The sequence below is a fragment of the Nerophis lumbriciformis genome, linkage group LG05 (assembly GCF_033978685.3).
Source record: "Nerophis lumbriciformis linkage group LG05, RoL_Nlum_v2.1, whole genome shotgun sequence".
NCBI classification, from domain to species: Eukaryota; Metazoa; Chordata; class Actinopteri; order Syngnathiformes; family Syngnathidae; genus Nerophis; species Nerophis lumbriciformis.
Window position 1 is genome coordinate 20,838,598 of NC_084552.2, and position 23,706 is coordinate 20,862,303.

General features: G+C 42.0%; 1 protein-coding gene across 1 annotated transcript; it reads left to right on the forward strand.

Annotated features, from left to right (window-relative positions):
• The first annotated feature begins 31 nt into the window (after positions 1–31).
• LOC133606794 (uncharacterized) lies at positions 32–4,919 on the forward strand. The gene is made up of 12 exons (XM_072913164.1): positions 32–52; positions 1,155–1,285; positions 1,371–1,691; positions 1,789–1,990; positions 2,089–2,248; positions 2,372–2,478; positions 2,575–3,323; positions 3,457–4,187; positions 4,321–4,386; positions 4,476–4,541; positions 4,631–4,705; positions 4,811–4,919. Coding segments are annotated over exons 1-5 (660 nt in total). The 5' UTR covers positions 32–50; the 3' UTR covers positions 2,093–2,248; positions 2,372–2,478; positions 2,575–3,323; positions 3,457–4,187; positions 4,321–4,386; positions 4,476–4,541; positions 4,631–4,705; positions 4,811–4,919.
• Positions 4,920–23,706: the final 18,787 nt, after the last annotated feature.

The following is a 23,706-nucleotide window of genomic DNA, read 5'->3' on the forward strand; positions in this document are numbered from 1 at the left end:
GAAGTAAAGGCCGTCTGGGGTGGACGACACTGCCCCCTACAGGAGGAGAGATGTTAGTGCAGCCTCAATGGTCTCCACCTCGAATATAAAAGTGATAAGAGCGCTCAAGATTCTTACAAAAGAAGTTGTTTGCCTCACTTTATTTCCCAAAAATGCTGCGTATTAATGAGAAATAAAAGGTATTATTAGCATTTTATAACTATTTAAAGTTCAAGTTAAGTTAAAGTCCCAACAATAGTCACACACACTACCGGTAGGTGTGGTGAAATTATCCACTGCATTTGACCCATCTCCATGTTCACCGCCTGGGAGGTGAGGGGAGCAGTGAGCAGCAGCGGTGGCCGCGCTCGGGAATCATTGTTATGATTATAATTAGAGATGTCCGATAAATGCGTTAAAATGTAATATCGGAAATTATTGGTATCGTTTTTTTTAATTATCGGTATCGTTTTTGGTTTATTTATTTATTTATTTTAATTAAATTAAATCAACATAAAAAACACAAGATACACTTACAATTAGTGCACCAACCCAAAAAAACTCCCTCCCCCATTCACACTCATTCACCCAAAAGGGTTGTTTCTTTCTGTTATTAATATTCTGGTTCCTACATTATATATCAATATATATCAATACAGTCTGCAAGGGATACAGTCCGTAGGCACACATGATTGTATTTTTTTATGTCCGTGGGACAACTTTTCAAGCGTTGACCGGTCCGCAGTTACAAAAAGGTTGGGGACCACTGGTGTAAAGCACGTCGCCACTGGACTCTATCTAGAGCAGTGGAGATGCGTTCTCTGGATGTTCAGTGCGTGCGTGTGTGTGTGTGCCTACAAGTGTAGGTAATGAGACTTGTTCAGTGTGTGCGTGCGTGCGTGTGTGAGACTTGTTAAGTGTGTGCGTGCGTGCGTGCGTGCGTGCGTGTGTGAGACTTGTTCAGTGCGTGCGTGCGTGCGTGTGTGCCTACATGTGTCGGTAATGAGACTTGTTCAGTGCGTGCGTGTGTGTGTGTGCCTACACGTGTAGGTAATGAGACTTGTTCAGTGTGTGTGTGCGTGCGTGCGTGTTTGTGTGTGCGTACGTATGTGTGTGTGCGTACGTATGTGTGTGTGCTTACGTGCGTAGGTAACAGTGTTATTCTGTGTGTTTAGGCGTAAGCCAAAGAAAGACGGGATACCGACATTGTTTTCGAGCCCAGAGGAAGAAGAAATATCAACCAAACGGAGCCACATCACCCCTGAACGTTATAGAAACGATGAGGAAGATGTGTTTGATGCTGACGGTTAGTCACTTTTCAAAGACTGTTTACTTACAATACTCAAACACTACTTAATGGTGCATAAATTTTATTGTCTTTGTTGGTTTAGACGAAGAGGAAATTCGGCCAAAAAAGAAGTGCAGAAAAGAGAAATCACAGATCCTCATCCAGGCACCACCACTGCCAGTGCTCCCACCATTGAACTTTCCAATCTCCAGCAAGTACCAGACCACTTCAGCCAGTACCAGCCAATACTACACCACTCCAAGGCATCCAGGCCGACCTCACAGCCCAGCGAGAAGCAGCACTTACAGGCTCAGTCCAGACAGGAATCATGCATCTAGCTCAAGCCAGTACCAAACCACTCCAGCCAGTATGAGTCAGTACCAGACCACTCCAAGAAGCAGCAGGAATGCCCTTGAAAGTGAACGTTAGTTGGCTTTTTAACTGTTGATAGGTGGTGTTAAACAGGCTGTTAAAACGGGCAGTAATACGAATTACCTCTTTGACTTTTGTTGTCTTTGCAGTTTTCCAGTTAAACATGAAAGTTCAAAAACTAGTTGAGAACCAGGGAGAAATTATGCGCATGCTGAGAGGGCTGGCAGCACAGTCTGTGGGGCCAGAAGCTGTGGATGTTCAAGATCTCATTGAGAAGCCTTTCGAGACTCTTGAGCAGCTAAGACCTTCAGTGAACAGCTCGACACTGATCTTCTGCTCAGAAAGCAGCTGGTAATTAGTTTTAATTCCCCATTGCAAAATTATTTTGTTTAGTTATCAAAAAACATGTTCTAATCAAGTACAATATTGTTGTTTATTTATTTGTATAGGTGAAAGCTCTTACTGCTCTTGGTGGGCAGAATTTGGCAGACACAGTGAGGACAATGCTGAGGAAAATTGCCACAAACAAAGTCCTGGAGCAGCTTGGTCTCCGTGGAAAGACAGGCAAAGTGGCATTTGAGGACTTGCCCTTTTACAGAATAATAATAAGTAAGTGTTAATAATAGGTTTGCATCTTTGAACATGTTGCATGTATGCTCACAAGGTCGATCTAGCTGTTATTATTACGGTATTTATTCTAAAGGGAATTCTAAATTGTGCTGGTGATTCCAGAGGCATGCAGGGGTGTTCACAAACAGACGACCACAGCTGAAGTAGATTGTGAGCTTGGAGAGGTCCTGAAACTGGCCACTTTTTGAAAGGGAGGTTCAAAGTTTGAGGTACGGAGAATTATGATAAGATATCCCAATTTTGAATTCAATTTTATTGAAGTTCCACTGCATGTCTTTTGAATTTGCAATTATAACTACTTGCAGGAGAAGAGGAGGAATTAAGAGGAAGCGACGGCGAAGAAGGGCAAAGGGAGGTGTACAAAGGAAATGGACAGTGAGATGAGTGACCAGGTAAATGATAAAGTAATTATGCCAATGTTTTAAATCAATTCATGAAGATCCCAGTTCTGTGTTGAATTTGCAATTATAAACACTCGATTGTATTGTACATATGTCCCGGCAAGAAATCTGCGTTCAAAGAACTCCGGCTTATTATTGATACCCAGAGCCCAAAAAAAGTCTGCGGGCTATAGAGCGTTTTCTATTCAGGCTCCAGTACTATGGAATGCCCTCCCGGTAACAATTAGAGATGCTACCTCAGTAGAAGCATTTAAGTCCCATCTTAAAACTCATTTGTATACTCTAGCCTTTAAATAGACCCCCCTTTTAGACCAGTTGATCTGCCGTTTCTTTTTTCTCCTCTGCTCCCCTCTTCCTTGTGGAGGGGGGGGGGGGGCACAGGTCCGGTGGCCATGGATGAAGTGCTGGCTGTCCAGAGTCGGGACCCGTGGTGGACCGCTCGCCTGTGCATCGGCTGGGAACATCTCTGCGCTGCTGACCCGTCTCCGCTCGGGATGGTGTCCTGCTGGCCCCACTATGGACTGGACTCTTACTATAATGTCAGACCCACTCGACATCCATTGCATTCGGTCTCCCCTAGAGGGGGGGGGTTACCCACATATGCGGTCCTCTCCAAGGTTTCTCATAGTCATTCACATTGACGTCCCACTGGGGTGAGTTTTCCCTTGCCCTTATGTAGGCTTTGTACCGAGGATGTCATTGTGGCTTGTGCAGCCCTTTGAGACACTTGTGATTTAGGGCTATATAAATAAACATTGCTTGATTGATTGATTGAAACCCTTGCAGGAAGCGACGGCGAAGAAGGGCAAAGGGAGGTGTACAAAGGAATAGGACAGTGATATGAGTGACCAGGTAAATGATAAAGTAATTATGCCAATGTTTTAAATCAATTCATGAAGATCCCAGTTCTGTGTTGAATTTGCAATTATAAACACTCGATTGTATTGTACATATGTCCCGGCAAGAAATCTGCGTTCAAAGAACTCCGGCTTATTATTGATACCCAGAGCCCAAAAAAAGTCTGCGGGCTATAGAGCGTTTTCTATTCAGGCTCCAGTACTATGGAATGCCCTCCCGGTAACAATTAGAGATGCTACCTCAGTAGAAGCATTTAAGTCCCATCTTAAAACTCATTTGTATACTCTAGCCTTTAAATAGACCCCCCTTTTAGACCAGTTGATCTGCCGTTTCTTTTTTCTCCTCTGCTCCCCTCTTCCTTGTGGAGGGGGGGGGGGGGGGGCACAGGTCCGGTGGCCATGGATGAAGTGCTGGCTGTCCAGAGTCGGGACCCGTGGTGGACCGCTCGCCTGTGCATCGGCTGGGAACATCTCTGCGCTGCTGACCCGTCTCCGCTCGGGATGGTGTCCTGCTGGCCCCACTATGGACTGGACTCTTACTATAATGTCAGACCCACTCGACATCCATTGCATTCGGTCTCCCCTAGAGGGGGGGGGTTACCCACATATGCGGTCCTCTCCAAGGTTTCTCATAGTCATTCACATTGACGTCCCACTGGGGTGAGTTTTCCCTTGCCCTTATGTAGGCTTTGTACCGAGGATGTCATTGTGGCTTGTGCAGCCCTTTGAGACACTTGTGATTTAGGGCTATATAAATAAACATTGCTTGATTGATTGATTGAAACCCTTGCAGGAAGCGATGGCGAAGAAGGGCAAAGGGAGGTGTACAAAGGAATAGGACAGTGATATGAGTGACCAGGTAAATGATAAAGTAATTATGCCAATGTTTTAAATCAATTCATGAAGATCCCAGTTCTGTGTTGAATTTGCAATTATAAACACTTGCAGGAAGCGACGGCGAAGAAGGGCAAAGGGAGGTGTACAAAGGGAATGGACAGTGAGATGAGTGACCAGGTAAATGATAAAGTAATTATGCCAATGTTTTAATTCAATTCATAAAGATCCCAGTTCTGTGTTGAATTTGCAATTATAAATACTTGCAGGAAGTGAAGAAGAAGAAAACAGGGAAAGGGAAAAGAACCAAGCAAACGCCAGTGAGACCAGTGAGCATTGAGCAGGTAAACAAGGAGTAAATTATGCCATGTTTTAATTGAATTCAATTCATCTACATTCCAGTGCTGTCTTTGTTGTATTTGTGAATATCTATAATTATTTACTTCCAGGAAGAGAACCAACAAGAAGGGGCAGGAGTACACTGACGCGCACGACCAAGACCACAGCATTCCATTTCTATTGTATTATAATTATCACTAATAAAGAATTATTGTTGAATTTTCTGTTTGAGTGTCAGTCCTGACAAGATAGCACAAAAACAGACGTAAATACCACTGCATTCCATTTCTATTGTATTATAATTATCACTAATAAAGAATTATTGTTGAATTTTCTGTTTGTTATAGTCCTGACAATATAGCACAAAAACAGACGTAAATACCATTGCATTCCATTTCTATTGTATTATAATTATCACTAATAAAGAATTATTGTTGAATTTTGTGTTTGAGTGTTAGTCCTGACAATATAGAGCAAAAACAGACGAAAATAGCATGTTCCTAAACAGTTCCCTAAACGTTCTTGCCAAACGTTCTTTGCTAACGTTCTGCTAACCAAGCAAGAACTCCACAACCTAACGTTCTTTGAACGTTACAAACTAACGTTCCCATAACAATGCCACTACGTTCTCCTAACGTTCTCATAACGTTCGCGTGTTACCTGGGGAGTGATGAATCACGCTTTACCATCTGGCAATCTGATGGACGAGTCTGGGTTTGGAGGTTGCCAAGAAAACGCTACATTTCGGACTGCATTGTGCCGAGGGTGACATTTGGTTGAGGAGAAATTATGGTGTGGGGTTGTTTTTCAGGAGTTGGGCTTGGCCCCTTAGTTTCAGTGAAAGGAACTTTGAATGCTCCAGGATACCAAATTATCAGTATCGGGGTTTTTTTATGACCGGTCTCGTTTTTTTAAAATTATTATTAATCAACATAAAAAACACAAGATACACTTACAATTAGTGCACCAACCCAAAAAACCTTCCTCCCCTATTTACACTCATTCACACAAAAGGGTTGTTTCTTGGTTATTAATATTCTGGTTCCTACATTATATATCAATACAGTCTGCAAGGGATACAGTCCGTAAGCACACATGATTGTGCGTGCTGCTGGTCCACTAATAGTACTAACCTTTAACAGTTAATTTGACTAATTTTCATTAATTACTAGTTTCTATGTAACTGTTTTTATATTGTTTTACTTTCTTTTTTATTCAAGATTTTTTTTTTAATTTATTTATCTTATTTTATTTTATAATTTTTTTTAAAAAGTACTTTATCTTCACCATACCTGGTTGTCCAAATTAGGCATAATAATGTGTTAATTCCACGACTGTATATATCGGTTGATATCGGTATCGGTAATTAAAGAGTTGGACAATATCACAATATCGGATATCGTCAAAAAGCCATTATCGGACATCCCTAATTATAATATATATTATACCTGTTACCAGAGGTGGGACCAAGTCATTGCTTTGCAAGTTAAAGTTAAAGTTAAAGTACCAATGATTGTCACACACACACTAGGTGTGGCGAAATTATTCTCTGCATTTGACCCATCACCCTTGATCACCCCCTGGGAGGTGAGGGGAGCAGTGGGCAGCAGCGGTGGCTGCGCCCGGGAATCATTTTGGTGATTTAACCCCCAATTCCAACCCTTGATGCTGAGTGCCAAGCAGGGAGGTAATGGGTCCCATTTTTATAGTCTTTGGTATGACTCGGCCGGGATTTGAACTCCCAACCTACCGATCTCAGGATGGACACTCTAACCACTAGGCCACTGAGTAGGCTGAGTAGTCACAAGTAAGTCTCAAGTCTTTGCCCTCAAGTCTCGAGTCAAGTCCCAAGTCAAGACAGGCAAGTCCGAGTCAAGTCCAAAGTCAAGACTGGAAAGTCTCAAGTCAAGTCCCAAGTCCTGCAGTTTGACTTTCGAGTCCTTTCAAGTCGTTTTAACCACAGACTAATGTATTTACACAGATTGTGTATACTTTTAAAACGCTGTATTTATTTATTAAAACAAGTGCATTTGAAATTGCAGGGAAAAAGATAGTGCTGACATTGCACTTCATAATAGCACTATTAACCAGTCATTTTAAACATTCAACTCATTCCTTTACAGAATAAACATATTTGAAAAAACAAGTGCAACTGTACTTATTTGCACAAAAGTGTTAACATTGTATTTCCATGGCATATTGCATTGTAACTAGTTCCACAGCAGTTTCTGTCCTGTTCTTACCTTATCTCATTGATCTCATCTCATACTGTATGTGTGTTGATGTGTGCGTACACATGAAAAACATAACACATATATGAACATAACAATGAACAGAGTTGTACTTTTTAGATGTCAGGGCCCTATGCAATATGTACACATATTCTTAATATAGTATACATTTTAACTGACCTTTATTTGACTATGTTTGTCTTTTTGTAGGTGGCTAAAATACGCGGTGCTGCTGACCGCCGTCTAACGTTACGTTACTGTGTGTGATACATTGACTAACGTAATGTTACTGTGTGTGATACATTGACTAACGTTACGTTACTGTGTGTGATACATTGACTAACGTAACGTTATGTGTAGGTACCTCATGCAACCGTGCTTAAAAAAAATCACTTGACAAAAAGTATGAATAAGGTAGCGAACTGCAGTGTACGCAACAGATTGCCGTGTTTGCAATGACGTTATAACCATAGACATCTTATAAGTAGACGCAGCATTGGTTGCTGTGACGTGAGCAATTTGGCCGCCATCTTGAAGTGGTGACGAGGAGCCGGCGAGCAGCCTAAACTGACAGTTGACAGGTAGAAAACAAAGATGGTGTTCAGCGTTTTCCTGCTCAAATGAGCGGACTGTTGAAAATAGGAATCGGGGGATTACTTTCCACAAGTAAGATTTAACATTAATGTACTATTGGTTGTATTTTATGAAAATAATATTACCACAGAGTTGAGAAAGACCAAAGATCTTCAATATTTGTATGTGAAAATCACAAAGAAATCTTCTGGGGGAGGATGACGCCCCTGCAGGGGTTTGGTTTACAAACTTTCAGCCCCACCTAAAACAAAATTCACCAGCCGCCACTGATTATGATGCATTCTCATTTTAGGCAAAGTATAAGACAATACTTTCTTAACAGTATAATTGTAACCAGGAATACGTCTTCAAGTAACAATATTCAAATACTAACATTGTTGGGTAAAACAGAATTTGGTTTTATTCTGAATCAAGTGAAACAGATTGGTGGTTTTAGCTGATATAAAGACTTTCAGGTGTTTATATATGTTTAAGTATTTGGCAGACGCTTTTATCCAAAGCGACTTACATAAAAAAATACATCACTGTAAACATTATCATTTAAGGGAAGAATGTAATAGAAAATATCAATACAAAGTGTCAAGACATAATAAACTCTCTGCTGCTGAAGCAACAGAGATACAGTCTATAGGTCCCTAAGATATATAGATATCTAATGTATTCATACATTGTTTATGTAGGATATACGCATGTATATATAACCTAATCATATTGTTTCTTCAACTTAAAAATATCTTACCGTTTTTTTCCCCCCTTCTCTGGGATTATATTCCCAGTTTTGATCTCGGACGTCTGGTCACTTATAGCGTATAAGAATATTATATTACTGTTAAGCAAACTATGAATAATAAAACACGCCAAAACATGTGTCTGTTATCATAGCTACACGTATGACAAAAAAAGGGGTGAAAATCAGTGGTATTCAGTGAGGTAAGATTAATTAAATGCGCTGACAATTCATTGCTCCTGCCAAATGAATTGCACTGAGTGGAGCGGATCACCACTCCAAGATGGCGGCCACGCGTCTCGTCTGCGCCAGTAGGCAGTAGCGCTCCATGCTGCGTCTACTTATAAGATGTCTATGGTTATAACGTTAGCAGTGAGTTTGCAGCCTCACTGATTTAACTACACAGCAAATAAAATTCACGTTACTTAGCCAATAAACGTTATCTTACATTCAAAACTTACCCTTCTTTGTGCAACTTCAAATGTCGAACGAAGTTGGAAGTTGTTGCGTCTCCGTCTGTAATATTCGAACTGCGTGATTTGCATACGGCAATTCGTTTTTTGTTGACCAAGTCGTAGTTTTTATACCCGAACTAAAACAACTTAAACATAATTGTTTCTCACTGGCACGTTGTTGGACAACTCTTGTTTATTGGTTTTACTGCAATTTGATTGGATGAATGCTGTGTGATGCAAACAACGTAGATCTAATTTGATTGGCTGTTGTACTGACAGCACACCAGCTGACAGGAACAACACGCTGATCGACACAGACGAAGAAAATGAAAAATACGGAGCGCTCCCAAATAACTTTTTAAGCTTTGGATTTTGGGGAAAGTGGCAAGTCATGTCAAGTCAAAAGGCTCAAGTCCAAGTGAAGTCACAAGTCATTGATGTTAAAGTCTAAGTCGAGTTGAAAGTCTCTTTACATTTTGTCAAGTCGAGTCTGAAGTCATCAAATTCATGACTCAAGTCTGACTCGAGTCCAAGTCATGTGACTCGAGTCCACACCTCTGCCTGTTACAGAACCTCTGGGTCTGTAACAGCTTCTTCCCTCAGGCCATAAAACTCTTGGAACGCATCATAATAATCCCCTCAACATAACAGATTAACTATATATAAAGACAATATAACATACATCCATAAACGTGGATGCATATGCAAAAGTACTACAATGAGCTAATGCAACAAAATGTCGTTCTTATCTGTACTGTAAAGTTCAAATTTGAATGACAATAAAAGGAAGTCTAAGTCTAAGTCTAATATTTACCATAAATAATCATGTATGAACAAAAAGACTACAAATTTACTAGTCCAAGTTCATGTGTTTGTATTCCAGATAATGTCATATAAAAAAAAAAAACGTTGATGGGTCCAAGAGGAAAAGAAAAGTGCCTACTGTCGTGTAATTCAAAACTGCTATGCCGCTTGGGCATTAAGTGGAAAAGTAAACAAAACAATAAATAGGCAAAATCTACCAAAAAATAAATGTTCATTAGACACAAAACTTTGGGGAACAATACAAACTTAAATAGTTGTTTTATAAGTGGCCTCAAAACTGTCACAATGATTGGAAGCAATGCTAAATAAGCAATATAAAGACTTTTCAATGGATGCAGAAGCAATGTTGCCAAACCAAAGTAAAACTATACATCTATAAGTTTAGTACCAAAAAGTACAACTGTATACCCCCGGGGATGATGAGCTACTGAAGTGATCGGTTGACATGATGGCGTGCCCCACGTTGCCTGGCTAAGAGTAAATAATCATAGTTCTGCACAAGTTCTATGTCTATCACATTAGCTCAATTAGCTGCACCAAGGGCAAAGATACTTTCAAAATAAAATCCTCTTAAATAACACTAACCGGACTTGGAGGTGCTGATTCTCATCCCTGTCGCTTCATACTCGGCTGTGAACCGATCCGGCCAGATGAAGCCATCAGGACCACATCCTCTGCAAAAAGCAGAGACTTAATCCTGCAGCCACCAAACCAGATCCCTTCAACGTCCTGACTGCGCCTAGAAATTGTGTCCATAAAAGTTATGAACAGAATCGGTGACAAAGGGCAGCCTTGGCGGAGTCCAACCCTCACTGGAAACGGGTCCGACTTACTGCCGGCAATGCGGACCAAGCTCTGATTCTGACACTGATCATACAGGGAGCGGACTGCCACAATCAGACAGTCTGATACCCCATACTCTCTGAGAACTCCCCACAGGACTCATGGTCGAATGCCTTCTCCAAGTCCACAAAGCACATGTAGACTGGTTGGGCAAACTCCCATGCACCCTCAAGAACCCTGCCGAGAGTATAGAGCTGGTCCACAGCTCCACGACCAGAACAAAAACCACACTGTTCCTCCTGAATCCAAGGTTCGACTATCCGGCGTAGCCTCCTCTCCAGTACACCTGAGGAGTGTGATACCACGATAGTTGGAACACACCCTCCGGTTCCCCTTCTTAAAGAGAGGAACCACCATCCCGGTCTGCCAATCCAGAGGTACCGCGCCCGATGTCCACGCGATGTTGCAGAGTCTTGTCAACCAAGACAGCCCCACAGCATCCAGAGCCTTAAGGATCTCATCCCAGCCTTGCCACCGAAAAGCTTTTTAACTACCTCGGCACAAAAAACAAAAACAAACATGGACGCCTAAAACCCTGATTTTAAGGGCACCATGAGCACAGCTGCTCGTTAGTTGGCCGCATAGAAGCTTAGTTAAGGTGCATCGTGCACAAAAGACATGACATACAATTTAGAACTTAAATACGACCAAGTATCATTGCGTTATGAGGAAGTCCAACCTACTAGGTCAGGGGTGGGCAATTAATTTTTACCGGGGGCCGAATGAGCAACCCGAGCACTGCTGGAGGGCCACACCGACAATATTTCAATTACATTTTGCTCACATTATTTTTGATATACCGTAAGATAAATAATAATAAATAATAATAATATTTTCATTTAACCTAACATATCTTTATACAAAAGCAGATGGCTTTTGATGGTTTTATTGTTAACACTTTCTTACACAACACTTCCTGATGTATAATACAATGCAAAAATTTCAATTTCTGTCACTTTATCCTGCATCCTCTTTGTTGTGAACGTAGCACGCCTGTAAGGTGATTGGCGAAGAAGGAGGAAGCGTTGCTGTTGCGGAAATGAGGAGTGAGGATAGACGTGCGTGTGGAAAGAACAAGATAAGTTGAGCTGTGTTAGTATAGGTTGCTCAATAAAAGTTTAAAAAGAGCGTCAGACTTGGTGTGCACTTCTTCTGGACGCTACAATTGGTGCCAGAAGTGGGATGAAATGCCTCCCAGTTCGCCTTGCCATCAAACCTGGGAGTCTTCATTGAGGGCGGAATCCCCCCATGCCAAGCAGCGTGCGCTGCACCTGAAGACGCTGCCTCTCTCCTTCCTCCCTCTCTCTCTCTCTTTGCAACGAGCTCCTCATGTCCGGGATTCACACAGTCATCTGCAGTCGCTGCCGGCACCTTAAGTCCCCACTCAATGTCCTTCCCCTGCCGTTCAATCTTGACAAAGTCGCCAGGAAACATCGTGGCACGTACCTCCTGATGACGTAGCAGGCTGAGCACACAAGCAGCGCAGTATGCTCACACAAGCAGCGGCAGTATGCGCAAAGTTTCATCCCACTTCTGACACCAATTGTAGAGTCCAGAAGAAGTGCACACCAAGTCTGACGCTCTTTTTAAACTTTTATTGAGCAACCTATACTAACACAGCTCAACTTATCTCGTTCCTTCCACACGCACGTCCATCCTCACTCCTCATTTCCGCAACTCAAGAACACAACATCAACTTCAGCAGGTCGTTCCACTATATTCTTTAAACACAGCAACCTGTGTACCACAAATTAAGCACACGGCTTTACCTTTAATTTCTGTAAAGAAATACTTGGCAGTCCATGTCTTGTTGAAAACACGCCATTCGTCATCAACTTTTCTTTTTTAAGCTTAAACATCACTTGTCGCTGTGCACCTTCACTCACAGGTTACACCCGGACATACGCCCATAAATAACACTTTTCAAAATAAAAGCAGCACAGTTGTATTGCAGGTACGACATAGATTTTTTTTTAAATTTATATTGTAATTTGTGATTGCAGCTGTCACATTCACTCACAATCGCGCACGAGCATACGTCCACACGGACGTAATACAAATAACGCTTTTCAAAACAAAAGCAGCACCGTTATATTGCACACTCGAGATAGATACTCTTTTAAATTTATTTTGTAATTTATGATTGGTCTCACGCGGGCCAGACAGGAATGTACAAAGGGCCGGATGTGGCCCGCGGGCCGCAGAATGCCCAGGTCTGTAACTAGGTAATTAGCTGCGCACAAGGTAAAATAAGGAGCAAACACTAATTAAAGCAACCGATTCATTTATTATGACAAGCTTACCCAATACCGCTTGCCCCTGTCAGGGTGCTGGGAAGCTATTCCAGCTGCAATCGGGCGGAAGGCGGGATACACCCTGGATAAGTCGCCACCTCATTACAGGGCCAACACAGATAGACAACATTCACACTCCCATTTATAACGGTTAAAAGAAGTTAAAGTACCAATGATTGTCACACACACACTAGATGTGGCGAAAATTGTCCTCTGTATTTGATCCATTCCCTTGTTCAACCCCTGGGAGATTTTTGGTGATTTAATCCCCAATTCCAACCCTTGATGCTGAGTGCCAAGCAGGGAGGTAATAGGTCCCATTTTTATAGTCTTTGGTATGACTCGGCTGGGGTTAAGTTTGAACTCACAACCTACCGATCTCAGGGCGGACACTCTAACCACTAGGGTTAGCAAGTTATGTAAAATTATACAATTAAAGAACAGTTGAATATTCAGCACTGTAATTAGAAATGTGTTTGAGGGTCTTTAATGCTTTGCAGTTATTATGACATCACTCATTGTGTCATCAGTGGGGCTCAAATTAATATTATGAACAGTCAAAATGTGACACAAATGTGCTCTTATATCTTCCTCCCAGCATTGTGCAAGCTTTGCAAGAGAACGTGAGCAGTGCCAGCCTCTTCCCACGTGGGAAAGGGAGACATCCTGTAATGACTCCTCTCAAAATGCCCGACTTCTGCTTCTTCCCAAGAGCAGCTAGATTGTACTCAAGAAATTGGTTTGTCCTTTGATCTTACATTTTGACTCAAGTTTCCATGGCAACGGGTCCTCTGCAGGGTTTATGAATGAGATCGTGGGAGATTTGCGCTTGCAAATACCTCACACCCTCCTATAATGGTGTGCCAGCCTCTGAAATTGACCATTTATCGTATAATTATATAAAAGCAACAAGCAGATATGTGGGCGGGAACGATATCACCAATATATTATTTCCATAGATACGACATATGTCACGTACCTCTTGGATGCCTCCTATGGAGAGTAAACTAGTATGGTCAAAGGGCATTCTATTGTCGGAAGCGTGCCAGCTCATTGTGATGCATACTTTTGCAAAATATGGGTTTGATTTTTTATTTTTTTCCCAAAAAAAGTGTAAAAATAGCAAATGTTTTTACGTCAACAAGAACATAAACTTCATGAAAATAGGCGGATAAATGAGTATGTTATGATTTATTTTCAAATCACATTGTATTGCAAGTGGCCCTTAGTAAGATGGCCGCCACGTATTCACGTCGCTATCTAGTTATACACTTATACTTGATCTTTGATTACATCATCAGTATCTGGTCCTTATGGGCCGCAGTGGTACTCAGTTGTAATGCAGTTTTCCACCACTTGTGGCAGCAAAGGCAATTACAATCCATCCGTTTTCTACCGCTTGTCCCTGAGCCGCGGGAGACTTGCCCAGAACAGAGAGAACTATGCACTGCAAAGTGTGAAGAGGATGAAGTCCGTGCCACACTAACCACCGTGCCACCGTGCAAACAAACCAAAAGCCTGAGTCATAGAGAAGTTTCCTAAGTGCAAAAAGTATAACTAAAGTGGTCAAGCTGTGTTTTCATCTGCACTTTAACTTTATTGACAGTTTATTTAAGAATTATCTTTTTAGTTTATTTCCGGACAACCTCGTTCTATGTGCAAAACCCAAAACCAGTGAAGTTGGCACGTTGTGTAATTCGTCAATAAAAACAGAATACAATGATTAGCAAAACCTTTTCAACTTATATTAAATTGAATAGACTGCAAAGACAAGATATTTAATAATCGAACTGAGAAACGTTTTTTTTTTTTGCAAATAATCATTAACTTAGAATTTAATGGCAGCAACACTTAGCAAAAAGTTTGCAGAGGGGCATTTTTACCACTGTGTTACATGGCCTTTCCTTTTAACAACACGTTTGAGAACTGAGGAGACCAATTTTTGAAGCTTTTCAGGTGGAATTCTTTCCCATTCTTGCTTGAGAGCTTAAGTTGTTCAACAGTCCAGGGTCGCTGTTGTGGTATTTTAGGCTTCATAATGCGCCAGGTCTGGACTACAGGCAGGCCAGTCTAGTACCTGCACTCTTTTACAAACCCCGTTTCCATATGAGTTGGGAAATTGTGTTAGATGTAAATAGAAACGGAATAAAATGATTTGCAAATCATTTTCAACCCATATTCAGTTGAATATGCTACAAAGACAACATATTTGATGTTCAAACTCACAAACATTTTTTTTTTTTGCAAATAATCATTAACTTTAGAATTTGATGCCAGCAACACGTGACAAAGAAGTTGGGAAAGGTGGCAATAAATACTGATAAAGTTGAGGAATGCTCATCAAACACTTATTTGGAACATCCCACAGGTGAACAGGCAAATTGGGAACAGGTGGGTGCCATGATTGGGTATAAAAGTAGATTCCATGAAATGCTCAGTCATTCACAAACAAGGATGGGGCGAGGGTCACCACTTTGTCAACAAATGCGTGAGCAAATTGTTGAACAGTTTAAGAAAAACCTTTCTCAACCAGCTATTGCAAGGAATTTAGGGATTTCACCATCTACGGTCCGTAATATCATCAAAGGGTTCAGAGAATCTGGAGAAATCACTGCACGTAAGCAGCTAAGCCCGTGACCTTCGATCCCTCAGGCTGTACTGCATCAACAAGCGACATCAGTATGTAAAGGATATCACCACATGGTCTCAGGAACACTTCAGAAACCCACTGTCAGTAACTACAGTTGGTCGCTACATCTGTAAGTGCAAGTTAAAACTCTCCTATGGAAGGCGAAAACCGTTTATCAACAACACCCAGAAACGCCGTCGGCTTCGCTGGGCCTGAGCTCATCTAAGATGGACTGACCCTGACTGTTGTTTCCCGGGTTATGTGCCGGTAGAGGGACTGCATGACCAAGGTCGGTGGATCTCTGGTTTGAGGTTGCCTGTGTTGACATTGTAGAGCCCAGGTATTTAAAAGTGGACAGGGTGGCGTCAAAAAGTAAGGGCGGTGGGTCAGGTCCCTCACCTAAATGCATAAACTCGGTCTGGGTCTATCTTTTTGTGTTCGAGAGCCTCGTGGAGCTGGTCGGCTGTCTTGCCGAACAGGTTGGTATTATTTGCGTATTTGAGGTCCTTCGGGGTGTAGTTACCAAGTGGCACCCCAAGGAACCACTCACAGACTCTTGACATCTGTTGGTCAATGCCTTACCCCACTGACCGTTCACTCATACGCTGCTTTCAGCACCCTGGTGCATCTGCCTAAAGGGCGTGGTGACTTTGGTTGAGGTGCCAAGAAACTTCAGGAGGGTGCCATGGTCCACTGTGTCGAAAGGCAGCCTTAAGGTCAATGAAGGCGATGAAGAGGTGCCGGTCCTATTCTCTAATGAGTGATATGTGATCGATGGTGGAACGGTTGGGCATGAAAATGGCCTGGTGTTGGCGCCGTCTGCTTCTGGTTGCGGATAAAGCGTGGGTGAGTAGAATAAAGTTTAAGTTAAAGTACCACTGATAGTCACAAACACACACTAGGTGTGGTGAAATTACCCTCTGCAGTGGCCACGCTCGGGAATCATTTTGGTGATTTAACCCCCAATTCCAACCCTTGATGCTGAGTGCCAAGAAGGGAAGGAAGGATCCCATTTTATAGTCTTTGGTATGACTCGGCCGGGGTTTGAACTCGCGACCTACCGATCTCAGGGCGGACACTCTAACCGAAAGGCCACTGAGCAGATCTGCGGGTGAAAAGTCTCCCTTGTGCTTCCAGAAGGGAAATATAATGTCTCGCCTCCAGTCATCTGGCAGCAACTCAGATATCCGCACAAGGTTAGTAATTTGTGTGAGCCAATGGATGATGAGGTCGCCCCCCGACTCAAGCATCTCTGTTGTGATGGTACATGTGCCAGGGGCATTGCCATTATTGCCCATTGGGCATTGACAGGGCTGCTTAGATTTTAACTGGGGAGACGGGGATGATGGAGCAGTCCGGGTTAGTGGCGGAGTGGCTGGTAAGGCGGCCCGCTTTTCCATGGCGGAGAAACTTGAAAAGCTGACTCCATGGCTGTCGCCTTAATATTCCAGAATGTTTCTCTGTCACGTCAGATGAAGATACACTATATTGCCAAAAGTATTTGGCCACCCATCCAAATGATCAGAATCAGGTGTCCTAATCACTTGGCCCGACCACAGGTGTATAAAATCAAACACTTTGGCATGGAGACTGCATCTACAAACATTCGTGAAAGAATGGGAATAAAGACATGGATGACAGAGTCTGGTGTGGATAAACTTGACTGGCCTGCACAGAGTCCTGACATGAACCCGATAGAACACCTTTGGGATGAATTAGAACTGCGACTAAGATCCAGGCCTTCTCGACCAACATCAGTGTGTGACCTCACCAATGCGCTTTTGGAAGAATGGTGGAAAATTCCTATAAACACACTCCGCAACCTTGTGGACAGCCTTCACAGAAGAGTTGAAGCTGTAATAGCTGCAGGTGGACTGACATTATATTGAACCCTATGGTTTAGGAATGGGATGGCACTTCAAGTTCATATGTGAGTCAAGGCAGGTGGCCAAATATCTATGGGTTCTTGGGGGCAGGTCTTGTTCTCTGGATGATCTCATTTTTTAAGTGGGGCCAGTCCTGGGATATCCCACTGGTGAGAGTGCTAAATCTGTTAGCAATGGTGCATCTGTATCGCTCCATGATAGCCGCGTCTAGTAGACGGGAGGAGTTCATATTGGCTGAAGCTCCTGCCTTGAGCTTGAACCGGAGGTCGACTGTCCGCAGTTGATGGTCTTGTGTTACAAAGTTGTGCTTATTGGAAGACATGGCAGTGGGTGACCAATGTTTTCCAGTGGCGGGATACAAGTATGTGTTCTCGGACGAAATTGGACTTAAAATGTACTTGTGTTGTACGTTTTAACTGCAATGACAAATTCAATAAAGTATCATTCACAAATGGTTGATAGTTTTTTTTGGTCTTTTTGTCAGGAATGCACTGCAAAAAGTCAGTGTTCAAAAACAAGAAAAAAAAATACAAAAATTAGGAGTATTTTACTTGAACTAAGCAAAATTATCTGCCAATAAAACAAGAACATTTGGCTTGTCAAGACTTTCCAAAACAAGTAAAATTAGCTAACCTCAATGAACCCCAAAATACCTTAAAATAAGTATATTCTCACTAATAACAAGTGCACTTTTCTTGATAGCAAAAACAAATATGAGACCTTTTTTCTCAATATGTTGAAAAATATTCTTAAATGAAGTAAATGCGATATGACATAATGATATGCGCTCAGCATTACATTTCTTGAAACCAGCAAACTTACACTAAAAACTAGTTATTTTTCTTAATGGAAAGGCAAAAAGGCAACGCTCAGGAAAATCATATTGTCTAAAAATGCATTTTCCCATCGATAACATGACACATGACATCATCGCGCCAAGTGCGTGCTCTTTCAGTCAATTAGTGAGCAAGGAATATAGTATATATATATATATATATATATATATTTTTTTTTTTTTTTTTTTTTTTTTTTACAGCCCGGCCCCCGGCCAATTTCTTTTATTGTAATTTCGAAGAATTTATCTGAATGGGCATAGACTATTTCTGTTCAAAATTGTCTTGAAAAGTCACATGTTAAATGTTTAAATAGTAACTGTCAGTTTAATTATGAGATTGTGTCAAAGTCATGTTTTTTTTTATTTCATGCTTGAAATAAGAAATGATTACTTTAAAAAAGTAGTTTTATACTTGTGAGTGTTGATGACACAGCTTTGCAACAGTTGATATTCTAGTTTCAAGCATGTTTTACTCAATATAGGTCATCTAATCTCAGCAACAAGCTGTAACATCTTACTGAGATCATTTAGGACCAAAACACTTAAAACAAGTAAAACACTCTAACATAAAATCTGCTTTGTGAGAAGAATTATCTTATCAGACAGAAAATAAGCAAATATCACCCTTATTTGAGATATTTAATCTTACTTAGATTTCAGTTTTTGCAGTGTGTACCAGGTCCAGAGATGGATCTCTCCGGTTCCAAAGGCGCTGACGCCATTTAATATTTACCTCATAAGCTTGGTTGCAACACCGTTTCAGAATATGAAGTAATATCTATTAGTAAGTTCATAGGGTGACGTCAGATGAGATTTGCACTTCACTGTAAGGCACTAGTACAGGGGTGTCAAACTCATTTGAGCTCAGGGGCCACATGGAGGAAAATCTATTCCCAGGTGGGCCACACTGGTAAAATCATGGCATGATAACTTAAAAACAAAGACAACTTCAGATTGTTTTCTTTGTTTCACTTTGGCTAAAAGTAGAACACATTCTGAAAATGTACAAATCACAAATAATCCTTTTGACAAAACACTTCCAAATGCTGAGGGGAAAAAAATGTGCGCGGTTTGAAAAACACAACGAATTTAGACTTTGTCTCTGTGTATCTACAAAGCCAATAAACATGAAGTCACAGCCTATCTGGGATTGAAGAAAATAAATAAACGTCTAAGTGTCAAATACCTCATTTGTCATGTCCAGGTATTAACCCTGTGCTAACTCAACAAACTACTCACACGGATGTAGAAACTGTTTGTAGCGGTAAAGTCCTAAACTATTACTGCTACTGGTTGCCGAATAAAACTGAAGCTAGTTTAGACGTGTGCGGCTGGCTAATAATTGATGTCCAGAATTGTGTCCATGTTTAACAAAAATATTTATTAACATACAGCCACATAAATCAAACTTACTTTGTAACAAAACCGAAAAATAAACGGGAGCAAACAAATCATAGCCTGGCACAGTCAAAAACTGTTGCGCCTCCACTCAGCAACACCTGAGCAAGATCCCAGCCCCTCCCTAAGTAGACTGGCACTTGGCCTTAAGCCAACCCCTTTAGTGACGTCATGACTTTGACGGATAGAAAGAGTAAATGGCTCTAACACACCAGCCCCTAATTGCTACTGGCGTGACGAACAGAGCAATTTAATTACAAATAAATAAAATAAAAATAGAGCCATAATACCAAAACAAACCCTCTTTCTTAGGTTTTCAGGTTCCCTTTTGCAATAATGCAGTTATTTTAGTCCATACCTTCACAAAGAAGGCATATCTTTGTTATTGGTCTTTCTTTTTTCATTTGTCCACTTTTGTCGCTCTTGTAGCAACGGTAAATACTCGCGAATACACCTTTTCCAAAAAAGGTCAGCGATATAGACTCTGCCTCCATCTTCTCTTTGAGTACAGATCCTTTTTTCTTTCTGCTTCCAAACTTTGAGTCTTGCCTTTTCCATTTCACTATTTTCCTTCTCCTCGTGTTGCTGCTGGAGAAGTGTTTGCTCCAAGCCTCTTTGTCTTTCTAGCTCTAGAGCTCTCTCTCTGGCCAGAGCTTGCTCTCGCTCTTCCTGCTTTTTGGCCAAACCATGTTCTCTCCTGCCTCTCCTTTTCCAAAGCAAGTTTTTTCTCCCACTGCAAAGCTTTTCTTGCTCCTCTTTTTCAATGCGGAAGCTTTGAGTCCACTCATAGGACTTTTGGGCTGATCGTGTTCCGCCAATGCTCTGGTTGGTAAGCGGTTCCTCCAACCTGTTAACGATGGTGTGGTTAACAGTAACTATGGGGCTCCCATTATGCTGGTTGTTGCCTTGTATTGGCCCATTAATTACCCACCCAAGTAGGGTTCTGACAGCATAGGGTTCGTCTCCATGGCTGTTAATCACCTCCCATGGTTCCATTAACTTTGAGGCGTTAGTACCAATTAACAGATCCACGTTGGCAGTTAGTCGAGGGATTTTGATGCCTTTGAGGTAAGGCCACTTATCTAGCTCTGCTTCACTGATCAGATTGTTAGTACCCACAGGCATCTGCATTTGAGTGAACATATCGGGAAGCTCAAAAAACTTACTGCCAGTAAGATTAGAGATTTTCAGGCCATTTACAACGCTGCTAGGGACCGCCTTACTGTGCCCCATGGTGCGCAAGTGGACTCTTGTTCTTCGGCCTTCTGTATTCAGCCTGTTCAGTAGTTGTTCAGAACAGAAGGTCCCTGTGCTTCCTGGATCTAGGAAAGCGTATGTCTGGACTATCTTGCTGCCCTTTGAGCACTTCACTTGAACGGGCAGTATAGGTAAAATTCCATAGTTGCCAGCCCCTGTATGGCCACAAGTTGATGATGTAGTGCAAATCTTTGCTTCTATTTTTGGCAGATGGCTATTTCCTCCACTTTCCAGATGCCTCCTTTCAATATGTAGCACTTCGGGATGTGTCTTGTTGCAGTAAGAGCAAGTGATGCGCCTGTCGCAACTCTTGCTCAGGTGCCCTGTGCACAGGCAACCAAAACACAAGCCTTTTTCTTTTAAAAAGTTCAGCTTTTCCCTGTGCGCCTTCTTTCGCAGTATTGGACAGTGCTCCAATGCATGTTCACTTTTACAATAAAGACAGGGAATAGAGTTTGTCTTGGAGAAGTATATGCCTCTGTTAACAAACTTATCCAGGTGTGTATCCGATTTAGGTTCAGTGGCAACTGCCACCTGAGTTGCGAAACTGCTTCTTCTGAACTGTGATTTTCTTTGATGCATAGGCTTGGGTTTGGTTATTGTTTTATTTTGAGGAATGTCCTGAATGTCACCAAAGACAGGATCTGAAGCAATTCTGACCTGCTGTTCAATAAATTTCACAATGTCTATGAAACTAGCACGTCGCTTTTGTGTGTCAACAATGTCAGCTGCTTTCCCTCTCCACTGGTCCCTTAATTTGTAAGGAAGCTTTTGTATGAGCATCTTCATGCTAGCTGGAATATTGAGCTCGTCCAAGTATTGCAGCTCTTCCATCGCATTGGAGCATTCTCGCAAGTAGAGTGCAAAAGCTTGGAGATTTTTTACATCCTCAGATTTGATGTTTGGCCAAACCATGAATTTGTCCAGGTAGGCTGCTGTTATTTTTGAAGGATTTCCGAAGTGTTCCCTTAGTAGGCGTTTTGCTGTAGCATAGCCTCTCTCTGTAGGCATATAGAGGCAACTGCGCACCAAATCTCTCGGCTGTCCTTTGGTAAACTGCTCCAGATAATATAAGCAGTCACCACAATCATTGGTTTTTGCCTCTACACAATGCTCAAATGCTTTTATGAAAGCCTGAAACTGCAATGGGTCACCTTCAAAAACCGGAATGTGTCTGTGTGGAAGTAATTGGGAGGTTTGTGCTTGAACCAGGAGTGCCATCATTTCATTTTGCCTTTGTAATACAGTGTGGAATTCACCAGGTATTGTGTTATTGCCTTGAAATGATTGAGCTGCTTGAGGTAAACGTTGCCTTGATTGGTTTTCCACAGGATCCAAAGTTGATGAGCAAAGTGGTTTGTTTGGTTGAGGGTGTGAATGAACCTTGTTTGGGGCATTCTTGGCTGTGTGAAGCTCTGAAGGAGGAGCTTTAACAGACTGATGAAGTTGTTGTACAGGCTGTGCAGGCACTTTTCTCAGTTTTGTCTCTTGTCTATAATAGGACTCCATTCCATCAGACTTTTTGCTCGTGCCAGAAACACTGGCTTCCTGGAGGACAGACAATTTAGCATTGTGGGATGCTATTTGAGCATCCAACTCCATTTGCTCCTTTTTCCTCCTTATGGCCTCTGCTTGTTCCTCCTGTTCCCTCTTTAGAGCTGCTGCCTGCTCATCTTGTCTCCTCTTTAGAGCTGCTGCCTGCGCCTCCAATGCATGAATGTCTTTTAGAGCAATAGCACGGGCAATAAGTGCTGCCTTATCTGCCTCTGCTATTATGCGAGCAGAAGAAGTGGAAGACCTTTTGCTTTTGTTTGAGGATACGGAATTATTGAGCTTTGATAAGACATTGGATTGCACATTTGAAATGCTGTCGTGGGGTTGTACACTTTCATTTTCAACACCATCAACAGCAGAACCATCATTTATAACTTCATCATCATCATCATTGTCATCATCATCATTTTGAGAATACATCAACCTGTCAACCTTGTCAATAAAACCATCAAAATTCAACATTTTTGCTTTGTACCATGTCTCATGTTTAGTACACTCATCATCTGGTAACAGAGAAAACAAAGTTTTGTGCACTTTTCTGGTTTCATGATAAAAACCCATAAACCTGCTAAATTCCTCCCTTAGCTCATGTGAACGTGTTTCGTCATTTAACAGGGCAATGACCCCCTCTTTCAGCGTTGATAGTCTTTGCAACTTTGCTTTTCTTTCCCCCTGCAAACTTTCAATTTTGTGACCTAGAGCTTTGGGTGTCATTTTTACCACACGTTTTTTCCCTTCAACCCCTTGCCCAACATTGTCACGTTCAGCCACATTGTCCTCCTGTGGCTGTTTATGTTCGTCAGCGCACATCTGTGCTCCCTCCTCCTCCATTTGGAAAAGTCAAAGTTTTTCAACCCGCGCACAAGTCAAGTCAAATAGTCACCAATGCATTGGATTTTTTCAATATTTGTGTGCACACATTTTAATAATGGCCGTTTTGCTTTTGTTTATGTCGGCGCGCCGCTAAAACATACCACACAGGTGTAGGACGGGCTCAACGCTGCTCCACGTCCTCCTCCACGCACAGCACGCACGCGCGCTGCTTGGCTCGGTGGGATGATCTGCTGCTGCTGCTGCTGGCTGCTGTCCCCAATGAGCGACCCTGTAGCTCTCCAGTGGGACTCGTAGCTGTCGATGCAGAGCTTGATTGCAGAAGGTCTCCGCCGCTTCGCCGATCCGTTTCCTCCGCCGCCGATCACCAAACAAACGCTGACAGCGGCCCGTGCGTTCCTCTTCCAAAACGAGCCTCGTAGCTTGTTGCTTCCTAATAAACAACTCGCGTTCCGATGAGGCAGTTTTTGACTAATTGTAGCGGTAAAGTCCTAAACTATTACTGCTACTGGTTGCCGAATAAAACTGAAGCTAGTTTAGACGTGTGCGGCTGGCTAATAATTGATGTCCAGAATTGTGTCCATGTTTAACAAAAATATTTATTAACATACAGCCACATAAATCAAACTTACTTTGTAACAAAACCG

Excerpts from the sequence above, each read along its gene's own strand:
- LOC133606794 (XM_072913164.1), top strand. Across the intron at positions 1,286-1,370 it reads AGATGTGTTTGATGCTGACG|ACGAAGAGGAAATTCGGCCA; the intron begins GTTAGTCACTTT and ends TTGTTGGTTTAG. Across the intron at positions 1,692-1,788 it reads GAATGCCCTTGAAAGTGAAC|TTTTCCAGTTAAACATGAAA; the intron begins GTTAGTTGGCTT and ends TTGTCTTTGCAG.